Source organism: Anguilla rostrata, chromosome 5 (assembly GCF_018555375.3).
Source record: "Anguilla rostrata isolate EN2019 chromosome 5, ASM1855537v3, whole genome shotgun sequence".
In the NCBI taxonomy this organism is placed as follows: Eukaryota; Metazoa; Chordata; class Actinopteri; order Anguilliformes; family Anguillidae; genus Anguilla; species Anguilla rostrata.
The window spans coordinates 52,951,327-52,964,129 of record NC_057937.1 but is presented as its reverse complement, the minus strand read 5'-3'; the positions used below and the strand labels follow the sequence as shown (position 1 = coordinate 52,964,129).

At 41.0% G+C, this 12,803-nt stretch overlaps 2 protein-coding genes across 2 annotated transcripts; both read right to left on the bottom strand.

The window, feature by feature from the left end:
* Positions 1-236: 236 nt before the first annotated feature.
* LOC135255673 (large ribosomal subunit protein eL13-like) lies at positions 237-4,496 on the bottom strand. The gene is made up of 6 exons (XM_064337173.1): positions 4,400-4,496; positions 3,437-3,554; positions 2,961-3,102; positions 2,487-2,660; positions 1,079-1,135; positions 237-470 (listed from the first exon to the last, which is right to left on the bottom strand). The coding sequence occupies exons 2-6, from the start codon at positions 3,538-3,540 to the stop codon at positions 312-314; spliced, it is 636 nt and encodes a 211-aa protein (XP_064193243.1). The 5' UTR covers positions 3,541-3,554; positions 4,400-4,496; the 3' UTR covers positions 237-311.
* A 2,554-nt stretch (positions 4,497-7,050) lies between these two features.
* gcshb (glycine cleavage system protein H (aminomethyl carrier), b) lies at positions 7,051-12,225 on the bottom strand. Its single transcript, XM_064337174.1, has 5 exons — positions 11,943-12,225; positions 9,262-9,341; positions 8,747-8,810; positions 8,514-8,645; positions 7,051-7,633 (listed from the first exon to the last, which is right to left on the bottom strand). The coding sequence occupies exons 1-5, from the start codon at positions 12,091-12,093 to the stop codon at positions 7,536-7,538; spliced, it is 525 nt and encodes a 174-aa protein (XP_064193244.1). The 5' UTR covers positions 12,094-12,225; the 3' UTR covers positions 7,051-7,535.
* Positions 12,226-12,803: the final 578 nt, after the last annotated feature.

The window sequence follows — 12,803 nt, the reverse complement described above, 5'->3', positions numbered from 1 at the left end:
ACTGTAATATCCACCGACGTGACCATCCCTGTAACGCCTGTTCTAACTGGAACTGCTCATCCACTTTATGTTAAAGACTCGAACCTCATTTACGTAATGGTAACGATACACCAGAAACAATGCTATTAGTAAAACCAATACCGATCAGCATTGTCTGTCAAGAAAGTAAAACAATTGTGAAATTGCTAGCAGGTGCCACTGACTGACTTTAAAACAGAAATGATGTACTTTATGCATGAGGTTTTTGTTCTTTTTTATTTTTGGATTTTTAAATTAGTTAATTTTTTCAGTTCCACAGAAACTATATTTTTTCACTTCTTCTTGTCTATCTCCTGCTCAGCTGCCTCCTTAGCCCTCTTGGCACGGATGCCAAAGAGGCGGGCGTTGGCACGGGCCATGCGCAGACTAGCGAAGGCTTTGAAGTTCTTCTCATCCTCTGAGATCACCCGTGCTTTCTCTTTCTTGTGCACCTGTGAGGGAAACAAGAACGAAGGGGCCAGAGGCCCTTTTAGGTACCACCACTCCAAAAGAGTTTGCTGATTTTTTTTGAATTTTGAGATCTGCCATCACAAACATTCAAGAAATTCAGATTACAGAACTAAGTGCATTGCTTAACTGTTTGCCATGGTGTTCATCATGTGGAAAATCTGGCACTAAGTGGCCAAAAAAAATGTTTTTAATCTTCTGAAACAGCCCTTAATTCCCTTATTTGGTGCTCTAGGCAACAAGCTCCATTGGCTATCATGTTTATGAGGAGGCTATAGTCTCCTTGTTAAGGTGCCACCTACTAGCCAAGAACAGAAAAGCTCTCAGGCCACTGATTTCCATGCAGAGGGATGTTTGTTCACACCAATCAAACCCTACAAAGTCCTGTGTACAGTCTCTTTGGTTACAGTTAAGCAAATATTTGTTACTCTGTGCAACAAAACGCACTTGCTACTTCTTAATTCGCTCGTTTAAAATAACCAGTTTAGATTTTTTTAAATAAAAAAATATGACACACCATATGCAGTGCTCTATGTAATAATATCTCGATCTTACATAATAATATTGTCTTTGGAATGAAAATTATACTTACATTTCTGATAGGCATGATGGGTCCAGACAGCTGGGTGGCCATCTTAAGCTCCTCGGCCTATTGACACAAAGTGAGGTCAGTACTGTGGATGACCAGGAGTCCCAGGTCAATCAATCATTTTCCCACAATATGGATTTTACATAGACCCTGATTCCACTACCCCTCACTGCTGACTGAAGAGACCTGAGGTCTAAAAGCATTTCACCCATCTGAGAACAGGTATATGTCAAATGTGGTTTGGGTTCTATTTTTCCTTTGTCTGTTTTATTGTTTCATAATTGTGCACTCTAAAATTCATAGATGTGAAGGTCTCTTTTTTCAATTAAGTGAGATTTTACAGGAGTATGCACATAAATGTGAAGTCAGGTGAAATCAATGTACTCTACAGATGGAATCAGGAAGGAAAGTCCTTCTTGAGATGCAATTCTTTAAAATAAATTTGCGTGAAGGCACACATTAGCAGATGTCAAAACTTTTAGAAGAGGGATCAATGTACATGCCAATGAGTGAGCCAAACGTTTTGTACTGACATTGCTAGATCTGAAAGTAAATGATATCAAGCCAGCAAGTTATCAAAAAAGATTTAACACTTTTGCTGAGTGGGGGAAAAGTAATTTTCTTTTAACAGAAAAAATTGAGCAATGTTCTCCGACTTTTCAAGCAATGTGGAAAATCTATACCACTTTCACTGCCTTTAAATACTGCGGCTGTCTTTCCGTGGAGTTTCACTTTTTTCAGAACTGTGGGAGCCCAGCTGACTAAAAACAGGGAGTTTATGCAGTCAGCCAAAGGTTTCAATGGAAAACCTCAAAGAAGTGACTGCCAAAGACCTCAACTTTTTCTAAAACACAATATGGCACCAAAGTCTCAAATAAATCACATCACATAACTAACAGCCATTAGCATATACGATGCCTCGTCTGGCAAAACTATGAACACCTCCTCTTCCCAAACTTAAAGAGATTTCATCAAAATGTTCTTTTTATACTAACACCTAAATCAAATGGAATCCCACAGTTCAGACCCACATCCCACTCCTTCGCCTTCTAGTGGTAAAATGTCTTAAAATTGCCCCTTGTAATACAAACTGGCATGTAGTCTGAGCTCAAGCTAATATCCTTGAAACCAGAGTAAAAATGCATTTACTAAAATATTTCAGGTTAAAAGCACACAATCCAGAAAAGGTTCCAACCCAGCCCTCTCCCGCATGTTAAGCAGGGGTGTCAACCTCCAGGCCTAGAGGGTCGCAGTGTCTTCAGGTTTCGTTTTTTCCTTTCAATCAGGGGCCAATTAAGGCCTTGGCAATAAAGTGTACCAAAAGACATTGCAGCTCTCCAGTACTGCCATCTGACGCCTATGCATTACAGAGTCATATTCCCGCCCCCTCCTCCACAGCTAAGCCACTCACAGAGCTGTCTCCCTTCCTGGGGGCGGTGGCTTTCTTGGGGAAGAGGATGAGTTTGGAGCGGTACTCCTTCAGCCTCTGAACATTGGCCTGCAGGGACTCAGTAGATCTGTTTCGCCGACGGGGGTCCACTGCGATGCCGATGGTGCGAGCCACTTTCTTGTGGATGCCAGCTGCCTGCACATTTAGCAGGTTTTAGAACTTTTTTATAGACATATTTACAATTTGCATTGACTGCTAGTCGATACAACCACTAGTTTTAAGAACTTTTTAATACACATTTTAAATAACATTAATTTATAAAGATATTGGCTGTGAAAAAAAAGAAAGAAAAAGCATATACAATGGGTCCCCAAAACTGAGCTTGACAACCACTGCAGTCGGAAATATTACAAGAGCCCTCTGTAATTTCTCTGCGTTTGATCAGATGAGCGAATGCTATGAATAAACTGAGCAAAACCGCAAGGCGGCCCATACCTTCAGCTCCTCCAGGGTGAAGCCCCGCCCTGCACGCATCTTGGTGTGGTACCTGATGGTGGGACACCTGACCGCGGGTCGAAGAGGACCAGCCACGGGGCGAGGGGCAATCCGGCGAGCCTTAGCCTGCCGTGCCTTGCGTCTGCAACGAAGGCACCGACAATGTTACATCACTTTATGAATTTAGCGCAATATTTCAATTATTTGGCTTCCCAAACTCAACCCTCCACATCTGTTGACCTAATACCTAGTGCAGCCAACTTGAACCCCGCAAAGAAGTCCTCACTACAAAACCTCACAATTCTGCAGTTATGCAAAGGGTCAACACATTAAGGGAACCTGTTTCCCCAGCCCTATCAACCTGGCAGGCTGGCAGGAGTGCTTGTAAAAGTGTGTTGCAGGACTCCTGCAACAAGCCTGATACACCACATTTTAAGGCGATGCTGAAATCCCCATCAGTCCAGTCCTGGGCCTACCTGCGGACCTTTCTGGCCGGCTGGTTAAACCAGGTGCGTACCCTCTTCTGCCAGTCTTTGTGGAAATGAGGGTTCAGAAGCATGCCATTCCTACTGGGAGCCATGGTTACCTATTTCCCTGTGAAGAGATCAGACAGAAGTTGGACATGGGCTCTCCACTCAACGTTCTTCAGCAAAAATATTGGCCAACCAAATAGCTCTGTTTAAATTGTTTTATGCTAGCCCAGCTAGGCTATTTTTAAGGCATTTAAAAGAGCATTTTTACCCTTCACTCCCCACCCACCCCAAGAAATTCACACCTTAAACCTGAAATTGGCACGCTTTATTTGTTTGAGTAGGAACAGAAACAATCAAATCACTGAGGTGTTGAACGAAGTGTCATGGATTGCACCAATTAACATCACCAGTACTCTTCCTACATTTTCAATAGCAAAATCGAGTTAGTTATGCTTACCTAAATCACTTGGGTGCTTTATCAAGGCTACCTAGATTGTCAGCCAATAACGTTACAAATTTTTCCTCCATCATCAATTGCCTGTTTATTTGCCAATATTATTTGTGCTAGCAGTAAATGACTAGCTACACCATATACAGAACAAAACCAGGATATATCATATTAAATGGTATGCCCTATGCTAAAGCAATACAATACTTTATTCCGTAGTACGTATTCAGAGTCATGGTACCTTTACCAGAGAAATGTATGTTATATGCAACCCAGCTGTGGGTACCACACTATGGACATTATGAGAGCTACATAACACTACTAGAGTCATGCAACACTGAAATAACTACAACTCAATCATCCTCAACGATAAAACCACAATAATGTCACTTCGGTATTGACCACATTGTTACGTATAACACTGAATTTGAACGCGACGCAAATATTCATTTGAAATTAAGGATGAACGTGGGTTTTATTTCGAATTTTCAATGGTCTATGAAACCACCTTCACGTACCGTTTAGGGGGAAATGGTCGGAAGAAAAGGGAAATCTGTACAAATGCATTGTGGGATACCTTCAGAAACAGCCAATCAGGAACGTCCGTGGAGTACATTACTTCCGGTTCGACAACTGGCTATTACATAAGTACTAACTAGATTTTACATGAGACCCTCTCTGTTTCCTATGGTTTCTGTGCACAATATGCACAGTAAGTAGATTGGTTGTTCATCAACGTTTTTTTGTTGTTGTGTATTGGTATTGACTCCAGCAAGTGGATATCTACAGGAGACTTCTTTAATTTATTCATCAATAAATAATTATAGCATATATGTGACGTTACACTGAAAAAAAAACGGTTTTGGAAAGGTAGCTTGTTAGCTAGCCTCGTGTCTTAGTTACCTGCACTATAAAAGCAGAACTAAATCTTCAGCTACCCAGCTATACACACGCTGAACTAAAGCAGTTGAGACAGAAATTCTCTGCAGTGCGCATCACAAACATTTCACACAATGCATATGGGTGATTACGTCCTTTTGTCATTTTAGTGGCCTTTTTTGAGCATCCCTAAAATCATCAGTCACTGTCAGTCAAACTAATCTTAGTCATCCTCAACTAAAATGATGAAATGATGTGTTCCTATTTTAACCACAAGATGTCAGTACACCTCAACCAGTCACATGCATGAAGCGTTTCTCCATGAGTGTCAGGTTAACCCCAACTCCCATAAGAGCCATCAGTGCTGAGTTTAGAAAATCTGGTATAGCATTTTTGTTCTCACCAGGTGTCATAAATTTGTTTTTGATCATTGAAGAGTTACTGAAAATTTAGAACAGGACTGCCCAACCTTGTTCCTGAAGATCTACCGTCCTGCAGTTTTTCATTTCAACCCTAATTTAACACACCTGACTCTACTAATTGGCTGCTCAACAAGATAGCCAGTAGCCATACCTCCATGCACTCTGCTCCTGCCAAATGGCTGAAGCTAAGCAGGTTTGGGCTTGGTTAGTATTTGGTTGGGAGACCACCAGGGAATACTGAGTTGCTGCTGGAAGTGGTGTTGGTGGGCCAGCAGGGGGCAATCTTCCCTCTGGTACAAATAAACCCCAATGCCCCAGTGCAGTGACAGGGACACTGTGCTGTAGGAGATGCCATCTTTTGGATGAGACATTAAACCGAGGTCCTGACTCTGTGGTCATTAAAGATCCCATTATTGCTAAGAGTAGGGGGTTCCCCGGTGGCCTGGCCAAATGTTCTCTCCCTCTCCACCTTCGCTAATGTGTGGTGAGCGTTCTGGCGCAAAATGGCTGCCGTGCATCACCCAAGTGGGTGCTACACATTGGTGGTGGGTGAGGTGAGATCCCCTTCACTGTAAAGCACTTTGAGCATTTGGAAAAGTGCTATATAAATGTAATTAATAATAATAAGATTTCTAGTTGTTGAATGATGTGTACTTTGTTATGGCTGGAGTGAAAACCTACAGGTAGCTTCCAGGAACAGGGTTGGGTAGCCCTGATTTATATGTTACTTCTTAAGGATCAAACATCAATATATTTTTGTACTGGTACAGTGCATATTCACAGACCTATTTGACTGCTTTAATACACCCAGATCAGCAAAGATGTCTTGTAGTGTTGTTAGTAAATTAAGCCTTAGATTAATCCTTATTTTATAAAGCATAAGATGTTTGACAACATTTATGCAATTACATAAAATTCTGTTGCTATTTGTGTCAATAAAATCATCACTTGAATTTAATATCAAGCTGAACTTACTGAAATGTACCTGAACATCAGGAAGCAAATCTAGCAAAGGCAAGTCTGGGTAGTACATGGTCTTTTTGGTTAAAAAAAAAAAAAAGTGCTAATAAAATGTTTTCATGTGGTTCTTATAAATACTTCCTTCCAATGCACACTGGTAGTTGCTATCGTGTGATAGAACCAACTGGACTGGTCATGCTTCCACTGCTGCAGCATTGACTTTTGACCCTGGTGCATTCGTTTGTAGTGGCGCAGGTTGCTGACTTCACTGCCCCACCTCCAGCTGGTGAGCCCACTGACTCGTGTGATCAATTATTGATAAGCACCTGCACTATCAGAAGGCAAAGGTGGAGGTGAGCCAAACTACATTATGGCCACGTGAGATAATGCATAAGTTCAGCACATTAGGCTCTTCCAGTTAAACTCAGCACCCTTCTGGGACAAAATTTTGTCATAAACAGGGATTGAAAAAAAAACGTGTGTAAGAATAAAATTACAATTGTGTGCAAAAGTAGTGCCTCCCACTATCCAAAGCTAGCTGGCTGGCCTTATTTGGAGTGACAGTGAGTGAGAATGAGGGCAAGTGAATGTTAATAGAAGTGCATGCTGAGTTAAGTTTAAGTTTACTTTAGTCATGTACATGACATGTAAATACAGTAAGTTGGTGGACAGTCACAAATATCAGCAGCTATATTCAGAAATGACGCAACACTCAGAAGGCAACAGGTTCAGAAGGATCCTTTTCACCTCTTACTGTTGTGAGTGTACTGTATGTACATGTACAGCATTGCATTGTCCCACCAGACATGCCAATGCATTTACAGCTGGAACTTCTCGACCAGCTGGTTCTAAGCCTCATGTAGCATGCCATCTGGCTTTGTAGCATGGGAAAAAGAAGTCACTACGGGTTCATAGGCAAATACATCAGAAGAGTGCACGCACTTCATCTGAATGTTGTTTTTATTAAAACAGGCATTTCATTTACAACAATCACTTTTCAACGCTGCTGCATCTCTACACTCTCCGGCTCTGAAGAAGCACCAGGAAATTGGTCTGAAACAGCACACAGGCCAGGCCAAGGTCTGTCATGGGCACCTGCCCTAAAGAAATCTGAAGCTCTGCTGGAATTTTTTTTATCTCTAGAAATCATCGCTATGACACCCGTTAGAAGACGAGATGTTACGATTTCAATTACTCTGTGGATTAAACCAAAAAGAAAAAAAAGAAAAATCACAAATAAATACATTGAAAATCTGATTAGGGAAAAGTCCCGGCGGTGCGGTCCCGTCGGGAGTTTCCCGTTGTGGCACAGCCGAAGGAGCTCGCGGCGGAACCGGGTGGGATTAGTTTGCGTGAGTTCTAACTGTGGTTATCGTAACTTCCAGCAGGGCTCCTAGTTATCAATCGATTTGATAAACTTCTCGTAGGCCGCTTCGTCCATCAGCGCATCCACCTCCTCTGGTTTGTCAATGGTCATCTTGATCAGCCAACCTGAGACAAAAAAAAAACACATTTTACCACGTTTTTTTAAACAGAAAGGAATCTGAGAGAAGAACATAAAGAGTTCAAATATTTTTTTACAAATATATTCTCAAGATGTACAAAATATATTGAAGTAGAATTTCTTTTCAAAACGGAACTGCTTATAAAAGCAGTAGTTATGGGAACCAGAGTACAAAAGGGACCAGGCTGTAGGTTTGAGTTTGGGAAGACCTGATTATCATGTATAAAGTATGTAGGCTACATAACACATAAAACCAGATCTTACAAGACCACATGAATGACTAGCATACAGGCATTACTTCAGATATCATTCATACTCTCTTTGAGTACTGTGAACACATACACTGATATTTCACCTCACTAGAGGCAGAAGATTCAAAGTTGACCACACTAAATCTAAGCTGAGGCACAAAGAATATCCTTTGAATCTGCTGCCATCTTCTGTTTGGTGGAATAAGTGAATTTTGCAATATGACCTAGATAAGACTTGAATCACAGTGCCTATTTTATGATACTCAAAACATAACAAAATATTTTATAAAATAATAAAATACTGGCTCTTTTAGCTTAATTTATATTAATTTGCCTTGACATATTTTTTGGATGGATTGCCAACTGGAATTCTGGCATGTCTGTTTCTTTTGTTCACGGAATGGCTGGATGGAACACATGACCTGTCATTTTGTCATTTCAGCATAATGCTTGAGGAAACATTCAGTTCAGAACAATCTTTTTGAAGCAAATGCTGAAGTGGCAAGGAATTAACAGAGAATTAAAGTTTACTTTTTGTGTTCTGCATATTTTTTCTTCTTCACATGATTTGTTATCCAAATTTTAGCATGCAGACTAATTGTGCCCACATCCTCACCCTTTTCATAGCACGATTTGTTGACCAGGCCAGGGTTGTCCGCCAGCTCCTGGTTGATTTCTGTTACCTCCCCAGTCAGGGGCGAGTATAACTCACTAGCGGCCTTCACACTTTCCAGTGCCCCAAACTCCTCTACAACAAAAGAAAACGTAAGTTATGCACTAGCAACGTTACAAATGCCACAACAAAACAAATGCAACGCTATAGATATAAATAACATTCCATGTACTCACCCATTTGGTCAAGTTTTGCTCCAACTTCAGGTAGTCCACAGTATACCACATCCCCTAATGCTTCCTATAATGCAATCAGAAATGGATTTATTAAGACAAAATGGTCTGTGAATATTGCCATTAACTACCCAAAAGAACAAAATGTTTAACCAATTAGTTTTTAAAGATTTAAAAAATTGGCATTCCTCAAGCCGGCAACTCATTTTCACAGAAAGAACAGTCCACAGAATCCTATTCTTGCAGAAAATGAAAATTAAAAAGATTTTTTTATTTATTTTAGAGAAATCACAAAAAGTAAACTACCCTCAATGATCACACCATAAAATGTTGTGAAATCATCTGTTCTGGCACATTTGAACCATACACTAGAACAGAACAAGGGGCAAAGCTTAGATTGTAAACTGGTTCAAGGGAGAGAGGATAAAAGCTATTAAGTAGGGTCATAAATATCTGTGATAGACAATGTAGCCATGAAAATTCAATAACCCAACACTAGCACAGGTGTAGTTACCTACCTGAGCAAAATTACTGATGCCAACTGTGCCAACTCCACCTTCTACCCGTACCCATTCATGCTTGTCTGTGAATTTGAGTGCTGCAGGAAAATGAAAAAAATACCATAAGCCATATAGCCTACAAAAACTAAAAAATTTAAGGAAAATTAAAGATAGGGAGATGGAGCATATTTCAGACTGGCTTACAGGAACCTGACTACAACTTAAAAATTCAAAGAAATTTGTCCAAGATGGTTCAAAGAATTAGCCTATAGCCCAAAAGGTATTCAAACAATGTAGCCAATGTGATTTTTTATTTTTTTATCATATGACAATTTTAGATCATTTATACAAGTAAATGGAAGTCACTTTTTTCAGTTGTCTTTAATGGTCTAACCAGTGCAAGTACTGTCTATCTGGGAGTATCAAATTAACCAACCAACACTGGATGGGGCTGGCTCTCTATACATTTCCCCCCATACTAAAACAACACACAAACCTAAAAACATTCCCAGTGTGGAATTAAGGCAAGACAACAGGCATACATATTTTTGAGCTAAATTAGAGGCACAACCACTAGAGAAACGCTGAATACGCCAGTTTTTGCAGTGCTGGGGGGGCTCCGAGTAAGGGTGTCAAATCACAATGCAGAAAGGTGCTGAGGGGGGAGGTAGCTCACGTGGGAGGCCCAGGCAGAATTTACAGCCTTCCCTGGAGGGAGATAGGTCAAAAGAGGGGGGAGGAATACTGCAAATATCCCTCGCTCACACCACACACTGCTCTTGTCCATGACTGTTCAAAGGACACTTTGATGCACTGTGAGCCAAGGCCAGAGACCTTGTGCAATGCTGCTAATCTACAAAAAATACATTGCATTGGAGTAAACTGCCGAACCCGAACGGACCTACTGGTCCAGACAGACTTCTAGGATACAAAGAGCTTGCAATTGACCCAGGAATGTGTCTATTATAACCGTAATCTGTGACATCAAGTTTGAAACGTGCGGGGTCATGTGAAACCCAGTCATAGCCAACAGACAACCTCTAACATGTGCCAAACGCTTGCCTCTCCAGAACACAGGCCACTGTAGCCTTAGAGTGTGCAAGTGATTTTGTGTGTGTGTGTATGCAACAGCATTTACAATAAGGAACAGAGTAAATAGCCATAATAGCCAAACTAGTGTATCCAATTCAAGAGTGCATGCACCATTAATATTAACATCTGTCCAAATTTTGTACGAAATATTATTTTTGCAATAAGGCGTGAGAGAGAGCGGTCACAACATCCTCCAATTAAAATGCGGTCTTTAAGCTCAATGCTATCCCGATACCCTGAGGGACAATTAAAATGCCTCAGCAGTTTCCAATGCTAGCATCAGCCCATGCAGAAAAATACAGGTTTGAACCAGATTGTGAACTGTGCCCAGCGCTTAGACAGCGCACAACAGTGAGCACAAACCCGAGCTCCTGCAAGTGTGTGTGTGCTTAGAATGGATCGCTATGCAATGTTACCGTTCCAAAAATAAATGCTTTACACCAACATCGATGAACTACAAGCGAAACCAGTAATAGCGGAGGACAATATGCATGTCAGGGAACGTCCATGACAAAACTGGGCTATTACTTCAAAGATATAAAAAACTAGCTAGCTAACCCGTGCCATATTAAAATGACACAGCATTGTGCTATTCTGATCCGGGAAATAATATATATATTTTCAAATGACACGGTAAAGACAATGTTTTTGGCTATGTACATTAGCTAATACTACACAGCAATAACTTGAGTCAAAGTTCGTCTAATGACTAGCTCCCCGGTGCTAGTGAAGCAAAAGTGGCAAACATCAGCATGGTGGTCTTAAGCGGTAGCTACACGGCCTTTATATATTTAGCTAGCTAAGTTAAATTAGAGATCAGAGAACAATGAAATACACGTGATATTTATTTCAAAGAATGGAGTCGAGATTAGTCAGCCAGCCACGACGTACTTTGTGCCTACTTTTTATAAGTAAAATCGTATGACTTGACAGACTGCGAAGTGGGATTTATAAGATAGCGGCACGTGGGCTTTACACAAAGTAAATACACGAAATAGGATGCTTTAACGGTACATATGTTCATTCAAGTTTTGAGCACGTACAGCTACGAGCTTCGTTATTTTTAGCGAAATTAACCGAGTTTGTTAGCTAAGAAGTTAACACTTTGGAAACAGCAATGGAATATAGCTAGCTATCTAGCTACAGTAGCGAGAATCTGTGACAGCAAAGCGAGTCATGTTTAAATAGAATACATTTAGGCAAGCATTTGTAAATTGTAATTCGGCGCAAATTATGCAAATCAGCCAGAAATATCAAAGGCATCGATAGCTTGATACTCTGGCCAGAGAACTTTTTCTGTCGCAGCAGAGCAGGTGTCTCGAATAGCTAGTTAGCCAACTGGCTAACCAACTTATGAACGTTCAAGTTCAGGTTCACAATCAACAAGCTACATAACGTTAGCGGGCTAAGTAGCCATACCTCGGAATTGTTCAAAATAGCAGTAAGCTAACTGTTTTACAACTCCTTTCCAGATCAGCGCGTTATCTACCTATTAGCAAGCTAACTTCACAGATGCACTCGCTCATAAGACAGTCGGCAAGTAGAGACCAAGGTTTTTCGTTCATCCACCCAGACTCTGTTAACCTTAACGTGTAGCAAAGTCTTACCTGCAGACAATCGGGAGGCCGTGCTAAGTGTTCGCGGGCTGCAGGCCTTCCATAACAGTCTGGACGAAGGCGCTTGGGCCGCTCGCGAAAATAGAGGCAGTACTGAAGGAAAGTTTGCAGACACGCACCGGAGCGAGACAAACATCGCCATCTTCACTGTGTACAGGCTGTAATGAATGACTTGCCCTAGCCTGGAGCGTGAAAGGGGCGTGCACCATTATCACAGGCGCGATCCCGCTTCTAAAGGGAGGTTGTGACCGTGATGTGTGACCGTGGAGATTTAGGTGATCCTGTGTATCCACTTGTGACTAGGCCTACTGACTGTGACGGCGAAAGTAACAGAATAATATACAACACACTCAGGATATAATTTGCCACGAACGCAGTTTTTCCACACCGTTCTCAACAAAACCATGGATTTGCTTCCATTCAATGCTCCAACATCGAGTATAAAGCCTTCCCAGATGAGTGGAGGTTGTTATAGCAGCAAAGGGTGGGCCAGCTCCATATTAATGCCCATAATTTTGAATGAGATGTTGGATGTCAGGTGTCCACATACTTTTGGCCATGTAGTGTATCTGACCTATTGCCAACTTGTTAAGTGGCGAGACATATTTTTACACACAGATACAAGAATGCACACAAACACAGATACTGTTTGCACATGCTGTAAATTATCAACAATTGAATGAAGTGATTTCTAAAATTCATAATGTGTTTTAAACATGTGTCCTGATTTGCATTGTATTATATCCTGTAGCATATGTGTACTGGTATTCAGTTTCCTACTATTTTGACATAATATTTTATAACTAAAGTTAAGCCTTTAGCAGTTGTTTATCAAGTATGAACATGTTATTC